This window comes from Phalaenopsis equestris, unplaced genomic scaffold (genome assembly GCF_001263595.1).
Source record: "Phalaenopsis equestris unplaced genomic scaffold, ASM126359v1 Scaffold233565, whole genome shotgun sequence".
Taxonomy (NCBI): Eukaryota; Viridiplantae; Streptophyta; class Magnoliopsida; order Asparagales; family Orchidaceae; genus Phalaenopsis; species Phalaenopsis equestris.
In genome coordinates, this window is record NW_018251508.1 from 37,082 (window position 1) to 47,357 (window position 10,276).

The 10,276-nt window shown below is 35.1% G+C and overlaps 1 protein-coding gene across 1 annotated transcript; it reads right to left on the reverse strand.

Moving 5' to 3' along the window:
• Positions 1–1,562: 1,562 nt before the first annotated feature.
• Positions 1,563–7,271, reverse strand: LOC110038702. Its single transcript, XM_020743598.1, has 2 exons — positions 7,160–7,271; positions 1,563–1,956 (listed from the first exon to the last, which is right to left on the reverse strand). The coding sequence occupies exon 2, from the start codon at positions 1,952–1,954 to the stop codon at positions 1,607–1,609; it is 348 nt and encodes a 115-aa protein (XP_020599257.1). The 5' UTR covers positions 1,955–1,956; positions 7,160–7,271; the 3' UTR covers positions 1,563–1,606.
• Between the last annotated feature and the right edge of the window lie 3,005 nt (positions 7,272–10,276).

The following is a 10,276-nucleotide window of genomic DNA, read 5'->3' on the forward strand; positions in this document are numbered from 1 at the left end:
GCTTCACCCAAATTGTATTTCATCTGCCATCAGTTGTGTAGGAGTCAATTAGAACAATCAAATCAGCCGAAACCATATTGATAGAACCTCTTTCAGGTTCTTTCAAATACTCTTTCATAATCGTTATGTTCACATTTTTGAAGCTCTTTTCGAGCAACTCATTAAAGCTGATACAACTCTCGATGGTGTGTCCAAGCAATCTGTGATATAGGCAATATCTAGGGTGATTCTCTTATCGACATTGTCTGACTTCTTTGGCTCTGCCAATCTAAATTCGGGCTTCTTGATTAAATCTCGGAACATCCTTGCCACAGCTTCACTTTTGAAAGAATATATTGCTTCACTTGGCCGTAGATGGACCCTATCTTTCATTCATCTGATATGGCCGCTATTGAAACGGCTGTTGATTGTACTGCTGGTTGTACTGTTGTGGATGTTGATAGATCCATCAAGGCTGCTCGATCTGAATCTGCTTTAACTGCTTGCCTTCGTTCACCGCTGTTATCCTGAATTTCTTTTCAAATGTCTTCACTAGTTTTAGCTTCTCAATTTTCTCTAGAAATTTAAGTTGTTTGGACTCTTCTTGTAAACTTGCAGCCTTGTTAAGTAGTTTCTCAAATGCTTTAATTGTGATTCCTTTAAGCATAAAAGCTACTGAACCGTGGATGCTTTTAAGCAAGATTTCAATCGTATGTTGCTCTTGGAGCTGCGGTTCACACTTCATGCATAAAATTCTCCATCGCAGAATATAGTTTACCAGAGTTTCGTTCGGCTTTTTCTTCTCTACCACAAGATCACCAACGATGATATGGTACTAAGCTCTAGCAAACTGTTTAACAAAAAGATTTTTTAATTATGAGAATGTCTTTACAAAACCATTTGACACCTCTGCATGTCAATCAAAAGCAACCCTTGAAAGGCTGCTAATAAACAGTCAAAATAGCAAAGCATCACCATCTCCTGCATTGCAATAGCTGGCTTGAAAATATGCATTATGCTGTCGGGAGTTTTTGGTTCCATTAAAAGTCTTGAACAGCTGTAGTACAAAATCCTAGGGATATTGTACGGCATCAAATTCCTTCGGGTATGGGTCTACCCTTTAGAATCAATACCCCTCCTTTTGATTGAATCGGGGCTTCTCTCAACTATTGTTTCACCATTTGTTTAATGTTTTTTCAAGTATTAGACCCTGAACTGAGTTCCTTTTCTGTTGCTCATCTTTGTTAGTGGAAGTGTACTCTTTCCTTTTGCTTGTGATACGAACGATTTCTAGCCGGCTCACCACTGGAGCTGCTATCTATTGTGATTGAGGTTGACCCCGAAGCGTTGTCATAGCGGACATCATTTCTTATAGTTTCTTCTTCATCTAGCCGATATGTTCATCCCGCTGTTGAATGACCCTTTGAAACTCACCCGTTGTGTTCTCCTCGGTGGGTAAGGGAGCATCGCGCGAGGATGATGTGGCCATCGTCTCAACGATGTTGATTTCTGTGAATTCTTCCTATGTGTAATCTGACATATAATAGTCTCCATCACCTTTATCTTTTCTTTGTTCTTCTGACAAACATGTAATGTCAGCTTGGAGTCTCTCCAACATAGCCTCGATTCAATTTCTTTCAACCATAGGAGCTTTTAGATGATCATCCTTCTTTGTGTCGGCCTCTAGTGTAGTTGTGATATTGGCGATTGGAGCATCAGACTTGGTTGGAGTCTCCCGGACCTTGGACTTCCTGAGTGTAGGAAACCCTTGCTCGCAGTTCAGGTCAAACTCAATTGTAGGCTCTTCTATTATTGGGGCAGTTGTTTTGAAGAAGACATAAGGCGCTTTGCCGAGAATGACTCCGAACTCGTCGAAGTCGGTCCAGAACTTGATCAACAATACTGCATAACGGGCAGCTTTATCATGAGGCAGTCCCTTAGTGAGCGAGAAGATCAACTTTAGCGACGACATCATCTCTGTCATTAGAAGAATTTTTGAAAGTTAGTAAAGTCATGTGCTTTGTAACTTCAATGGAAGTACGGAAGCTAACACACTTGTTTTATGAACTGGGTGTCCTTTAGAATTTATTTATGGGATTTTTTTTTTGTTTCAAATTTTGGTGCTTTGTTTTATTATTGTATATTTGCAATGTTTTAAGAAGTTTTGTAATGCCTTAAAATTTTGACGAAATTTTGTTTTGTTTAGAGTTTAAATGAATATTGTGAGAGTGAAATTTTAGTTTAACTTGTTTGTAGGACCCGATCTGAGATTGAAGGGGATTGACTTTGCAACGAACTTGCTTCGATAGACCACTCCTAACCCACCATACCTATTGGAGGTCCATCCCACTTTCAATATCTAAAGATTCCAGAACCATTATTTAATGATGATCAAATAGAAAGTTCCAAAATCAAAAAAGCTACTCAAAGAAAAATGAGTGAGGCATGTCAATGGAATAATGGTAGTCTCACCCACAAATGCCATGGATACACTACCGATGTATTAAGACAAATCCACCTGATCTAAATAGAGAGAAGAACTAGTCTCCAACGAAGTCGCCAAAAAACGTCGGTCGATTTTTGAAAAATAAAATTTTAAATTTAAATTTAATATATAATATAATTTTGAATTTGAAAATAATACTCTTTATTTTGGAAAACAAAAAGACAAAATAGATTTCATATATCTAATAGTTTAACTAGCTGAGAACGATATAACAAATGATATGTCATCTCGAGACATAAGCGTATCACTTGTTAGTAGGCTTAACTATTTAAACTTAAAAGTTTATAATTCTATTTTGATCTACAGATTTTATAACCGAAAATTCTCCTATCTAATACACTGATTAGATAGGATTTAGATCAATCTGAGTTTTAATTCTTTATAAAGCAAACCCGTATAGTTAATTACATCTTAGGCAAATGAAGTCACCTAAAAAAACTCTTGATTAAGATCGGAATTTCGTCTTCAAGAATTCAACGTTTAAGCTTCCACGATTGCTTATAGGAAATTCAAGTAGGAATGGCTCAATGTAGAATTGTTATTTTCGGAACACAAAGAAATAAATAGTAAGAGATGTCGAAGATACTGAAGAAGATTCAATGACATCTCAAACTAAACTATAGTTTAGCTTTACATCTTGAAGGGAAAGATATTTAATATGTCAGTCCTATAAATTATTTAGATATTTGGGACTTATGTCAACATGTCATATGTAAGTGACCCAAGAAAATAGAATGATTTATGTCGTACCGAACGACAACCTCAGAAGCCTAAATATTTTAGGACTTATATCGTACGATATGTAATCGTACGAAGTCCTAAAAGATAGTGTGAGGATTTACGTCATACCGGATGAATAACCTCGAAGACCTATGGGTGTATGTTATTTAAGTCTAGGAAGTTCATATGAGGTTCCTCCTTCTGCCTTCTGTTGTCATCTCAACCACTGCCCGAAGATGAATCATCACTTGACTGTGTCGTTGTCTTGTTTCAAAATAAAGGGAGATAGAAGAGAGAACATATTTTAAGTAACTTATTACAAATATTTAATGTAATCTTGGACAATGTGTTTTGAACTGGTGTTTGTTGTTGTTTAAGGAAAATTGACAATTTTATTTTATGTTAAGCGATGTCGGTTAAGATCTCACGGTTTCATCATCCTGGCATCACTAATAATTTTAGATTTATTTAATCTAAACAAGCTATTAACTCATTTAGACCGGTGAATTCTCGTTAGCAATCATAGGTTACCTCATCTGAGGGATCCCCGTAAATCCAAAAATATGAAATTTTATTATTATGTTACCATTAATGTGTTGAGGTTATTGTTTATGATTTGTAAAAAGTGTTTTATTATGAAATTTTGAAAGGTGTCAAAGTTAAAAAAGTATATTTTTGGTCAAGTGTTATCGGGTACTAATCTTAAACATGTCTTATGTTTGTTAGCCTAGGGTTACATAAATACATGCCAGAAAAGCAGTAAAAAGTAGCAGCGGTAAAGAGTAATAACTGTAAAGTGTAGCAGCAGTAATAATAGTGCAAGTATGAACAAATATATAAAGTAAAGTGCAGTAAAAGAGAAAAGGTCAGTGTGTACCTATTGTCTTTGATGATGCTATAAAACAAATTACAATTGTATAATAAAAGTGTATATAAGAGAAAAAGGGTTAGACAAACATTTGAAATTTAAATATGGAAACTTGAGCAAACATATTTTCATACGAAAATGTTAAGTGATATGCATATTGAAAATCAAAAAGGGTACAAAAATTTGAATTAGGAATAGGCTCAGTTATAGACTTTTATTCATCAAAATCCAATGGCAACTGAGGCAACGGAGTCTATACCAATATTGAATAACAGCCACCAGCAAAACACTCTAAGGTTGGGCTGCCTCAAATCCCCCTCAGATGATTGACGAGCGAACAGGTAAAACGTAACCTCCTCAACCATATGTGTCATATGTATTTAATGTTTTTGTATGTGATGTTTCTGTATGTGATGTTTTTGTATTTTTATAATTTCTAAATTCCAAACAATCAATACTATAAAACCACAGTTCACAAGTTATCTAGAGCTGAGGTTAAAGCCACCAATAACCTATAGAAGTGAAAAGGGCAACTACTAATCAGATATTGGTTTTAAAATTTCAGCTATATAAGCATGTGTGGTTTTACATCATCGCCTTTACCCCGTACTTTCCAACTTATAAGACAACATCATATTCCATATGCATATCAACAATAATTTTATATATCTCACATCAAGAGATTTGGGAGAAATAAACTTCCAAATAATTCTTGTAACATCAGCCTTCTACCTTTAAGTTCAAACTTTGAGTATATCAATGTAAACATTGTATACATTACAACTTTCTAAAGAGCAGTGTGTTTGTATTCTTATATAATCAAATTTGGCCATCACGAATAGTGTAAACTGTTTAAAGAAGAATAACCGAAGTTTTATTTCATAATGACTTTCATTCCTAACCATCTCTTGCAAGACATCAGTCATAAAATCAATTTTTTTATCTGTTTGAGAAAGATTCATCTTCCAAAGACTTTGATGATAAGGTACACCACTAATATAAACTCAAAGAACAAATATAGCATTAGCCAACTACAACAAATAGAAATCCCAGTGTATACACCCAACGCTTGATGTTTAAGCAAACCTACATAAGGTTTAATAAATATACAGAACTTAAGAGGTGCAAATGTAAAAGCCTCCCTTGCATTTGTATTGCTTTAATGTTTAACGGTATAAGAATCGAGTGGTATGTATGTAAATTTCACAAGGAAAAACAGAGAATCCATTATTCGCATATCTATATGACACATCCAACTGTATTGATATGAAAGAAATAAAGCTTCTTAGGTAATTAATCATGAAAATTTATAAATAGATTGGCATTTATACCAATCGAACTCAATGCCTGATTTCTATGATGGATACCAGAATTCAAAAAAAAAAAGGTGTCCATAAATCATAAAATATACAAATTGAATGATATAAATGATATAAATGATATGAGTTATATAAAAAAAATCAGATGTTGGATATGTAAATACTAAAATAATTGTATTATATATATAAATTCAGGGTGAAATGAATAACCTCTATCCATTCTTCCCTCCTTTCTTTTTTTTTTTTTTTAATAGAAATGATACATAGCAATCCAAGTCTCAAGTGTAATAGCAGATTACTTATCTCAAATTTCAAGAAAGTACTGAACTGTATATGTCTATCCAACATGAAACAAAATTAATCGCATCACCATTTCAACCTCAAAACTATTTAAAATACAAAGAGTGGTACAAATAACAGTAAATAATTAAATAATGTGCAATGGAATTGGATTTCAGTTATTCAATAGGTATACATTATTGATCTGTTAATGAAACAGTAGGGTCTTCACAAATTGAAGTAATATAGATTTAAATTTATTAGGGAATTGAATAAGAAAAAAATCAACAAAGCAGGGAAACTCTTATGCTAAGTGAAGTATTTTTCACCATACAACAATTGAAGAAGCAAACAAAGTAGGAGAAGAAATTCTTGCTATTCTAAAGATTTCAGGCATAAGAATTCTTTAAAGAAACTGAATCACCTTTCCATTAAGACAATCGCTAAATCAACAGAAATTATCACAACTGACTCGTGAGAAAGTAAGAAAAAAAGTTGACTAATTAGATATCAAAATATAATGTCCCTCAACAGAAAGTATGGCAAGGAGTCATAGATCCATTAACCAGAAAAGAAAGAAAACTTTTACTTCCAGGTGCTTACTAGATCAAGAATGAAAAAAGTAAGAAACCTTGAGACAACAACTCGGATGGAAGTAAAACTCCACAAAATTCGTGTGTGCAAAACTTCCCTCAAAGCGGGAAAGACAAATGAAATGCCATTCATATAACTGAACCGAAGGTTTTTCATAAACTTAAATGTGGGAAGGATCTAACCATTCCAAGTATTCCGTAATAAAGAAAATACCTCCTAAATTATCAGGAAATGAAACTTATATATCCATTGATATTGAATCAAAGAAGATGTAAGAATGAAATTTTGCTGGTGGTGATTCAACTTTTGTCCGCCAAGCACATAATGATCAATTATTCATTAAAAAAAGTATCAAGCCTTCCCAGTTTCCAACAATAATCAGGAAGATATTCTGATGCACATGCTATATCCAGGATCACTTCCTTTATATAGAAATAATCAAACTAAAATGTAAACTCCAATAATTTGAAATTGCAAAGAACTGTTAATCCATCAATTCATAACTGAGAACTTCCACCTTTAATTCTCAATTACAAAGTACAGATATAAAGAACATTTAAAATGAAAGTGAACACCACAGTAAACGGCTATAGAAGGAAGAAAAGGAAAGAAAGACTTACCTCCAGAAAATGTAAACTTTGGATGAAGCAACAAACAAAAAGAACCAGAAAATGTGAACTTCAGAGGAAGCAACAAACGAAAAAAAACTCAAATCCAAGAAATAATCATCCCTCCAAAACCTCCCCCAAAGGGGGTATTTATAGCCGTGGAGGGGAAAGGTACTTACCAAGCAACTCACCGGTGGTGAGGAGAAATGCCACCTAAGTAAAAAACTGACCAAGAATTAAGCATAGGAAGGTTTGGTTATGCATTTAGGCAGGAAAAAACAGTTACCGGGGAAGCGACCGACGGCGAGGTTTGGATAGGTCTTGAGAGAAATAAGATGACCGGAAAACCAGCAAGAAATTTCGGGAGAGAGGAGGCCTGAGCGGGGATCCGTGAAGAATCGGTCCGACAGTTTCGAAAGCGAAGAGACGTGGGTTTATTTTTTATTAAAAAATTCCATTTTTTATTTTAACATTATATTTTACTCAAATTTGTAAGTTTATGCACAATTTAACCCAATTTAGAGCTCTAATAATATGGATGTTCTTTTTATGTAAAATGAACATTCTGGACGCGTTTGTGTTATCTGTTTTGTCATCCGGGGTGAACAGGACAAGTTCATTCATGATCACACCAATTTAACTTTAATTCATGCACGTCGCAACAAATGAAGTTATTTGGTCCGATCGGAGCCGTTTAGCGAGCAAAATTGTTGATCAGTCATTGCTTAAGCAACAAACAAAGTTAAGCAGATCGCTCTTGGCAACAAGTCAACCATCATACACCATAGAGTCCTCTTATGGCTTTCAAATCCCTATGGGAACTTAACTTGAGCTTCAATATGTCGGCTTTAATCGACTCAAACAAACACTGAGGATATGAAATCGCCCATATAAAACTACAAGGAATGAAGAAATTGATTGAATTTTTAAATATTATGGGTCCCAGTCTAGTCCTCTAGGAGGGTCAAACAGGAAATCCTTAGGCTAGATCCTAGGTTATATGGAGAGGGAAAGAAAGACCTCAAAATTGTGGTAAAAAAATGGACCCCCAATAAATGCAGTGTGCTACACAAGTACGTCACGCCTATTGGTGTTGACCGAAGCGAACAACAGAACTCAACGACATGTCCAAGTAATAATACATCGAGCAAATCAAAGAATGAATTAGAATTGAAGTGGAGTTAAGTTTTTGATGGGGATTCGCCGGTTTACTTTTAATTTGTGACTGTGAATTTGAGCTTTCAATATGATTTGATTTTTTTATTATTTAGATTGTGTTTTTAATTGTCATTGATTTGTTTCGTTTGTTATGTTTTTGTTTTGGTTGTTTTGATTTGTTCTGAATGTTGTGATCTATTTTGGGACCAGTTTGAACAGGAAAGCATAGGGACTTCACATCCAACTCAAAAGCTATTCAGGAAAAGTGTCTGCCACCTTAGGGGGAAAAGCATATGGACTCACATCCCCAAGTGGTATCAAATCTTGAGAAAGGAGTAGGATGATGTGACCCGTTTAAAGGGGTCTTACAACTATCCTAAAATTATTGAGGATTGATTAGGATTATACATATTCCAAATGTGCTGAGAAAAAATTAGGATTGAACCTAACCCAAATGTGCTGAGAAAGAATTAGGATGTGTGATCCATTTAAGGGGTCCTTACACCTATCTCAAATATGCTGAGAAAAGATTAGGATTGAACATATCCCAAATGTACTAAGAAAGGATTATTATTGAACCTATCACAAATGTTCTGAGACATGATTAGATTTAAACCTATCCCAAATATGCTGAGATAGAATTAGAATTGAACCTATCCTAAATGTGTTGAGAAAGGATTAGGATAGAACCTATCTCAAATGCTGAGAGAGTATTAGGATTGAACCTATCCCAAATGTGCTAAGAAAGGATTAAGATTGAACCTATCAGAAATGTGCTAATAAAGGATTTTGATGTCGTGATCCATTTAAGGGGGCCTTACTCTTATCCCACATGCAGAGTGCTGAGAAAGGAATCAAATGCCTTGATCCATTTAAGGGGGCCTTACACCTATCCTAAATGTCGAGTGCTGAGAAATGAATCAGATGACATGATCCATTTAGAGGGCTTTACACCTATCCCAAATGCTGAGTGTTGAGAAAGGAATTGAATAATGTGATCCAATCAAGAGAGCCTTACACTTATTCCAAATTCTGAGTTTATGAATTTGTGGAATGCGAGAATTTATGAAATTGTGGTAAGTACGGTGTTCTGTAGAGATTTTTGAGAGTGTAGAGGTGCTGCAAAATTGCAAAAATTTGTGGAGATATGGAGACTTGCGAAGTTGCAAAATTGTGAAGATTTGCCAAATTTTGTGAATACAAAGATTGTGAAAATTTGCAAAGATGGTGTTGAATCTTGTGAAGGTTTATGTGGAGTTTGAAAAATTTTATGCTGTGTGGAATTCTGTTCAAATGTGTGTGTAGAGATTTGTGGTGAAAATTTATGTTGTGTGGAGCTCTGTGGGAATGTGAGTGCAAAGATTTGCAGTTATTTGGACATGGATACACAGGAGCTTACCATCGATAAGATGATGCTTAAAAGATTCAACTAGAAGGGAGAAAGAGCACTTGGGTCGATAATGCTATTAATGAAAGTTAGTGATCTAATAATGACAAAAAAATTCCATATCATCAAGGTAGAAACTTCTTTTAATGATTTGCTTGGTCGATTGTGGATTCACGAGCATAATTTGTTCATGTCGTCGCTACACCAATGCATTAAATATTATAAAGAATGACAAGAGTATTGCATAAATGGAGATTCACGGTCATTCTCAATACATGAAGTAGGCATTGACGAGGATGCCACCTACTATGCTCCCCCGAAGAGGACCATCTTTTCCAAGGACGTCATGTTAAACAAGATTGAAGACTCTAAGGGATCGCATAAACATGACCATCAAGATCCAATTCAATGATCTCCCATCACTCCTTTGCAATGAGATGGTGGAAGTTATTCTAGCTCACGCATCCAAGATCAAGGCCGGGGATGCGAGCAAGGAAGAACTAATAAGATTGTTGAACAGAAGAATCCAACTATCAACATCGACATGAAAGGAAGCTCTGAAGAGAATAAGTCCGAGAAAGATGCAATGACAGTAAGCCAAAAGAAGCCTCAGTTTGGGATCTCCTCGGAGGATGAATAGAAAAGTGAATATGTGTCGATGTATGATCAAATCAACCACTATGTGCAAGTTGTTGTCAGAATTCAAAGATTGTTTCACATTGGAGCTACGATGAAATGTCGGGATTGTCTCCACAAGTTGCAGTTCAAAGACTTGGAGTGGATTAGAGTATGACTCCAGTAAAACAATCTCCTAGAAGAATGCGTCTCAAAAGAGAGCAGCAAGTCATTGCCGAGGTG

What these genes read in the sequence shown, in the direction of transcription:
- LOC110038702 (XM_020743598.1), bottom strand. Translation starts at nt 1,954, where the DNA reads ATGATGTCGTCGCTAAAGTTGATCTTCTCGCTCACTAAGGGACTGCCT.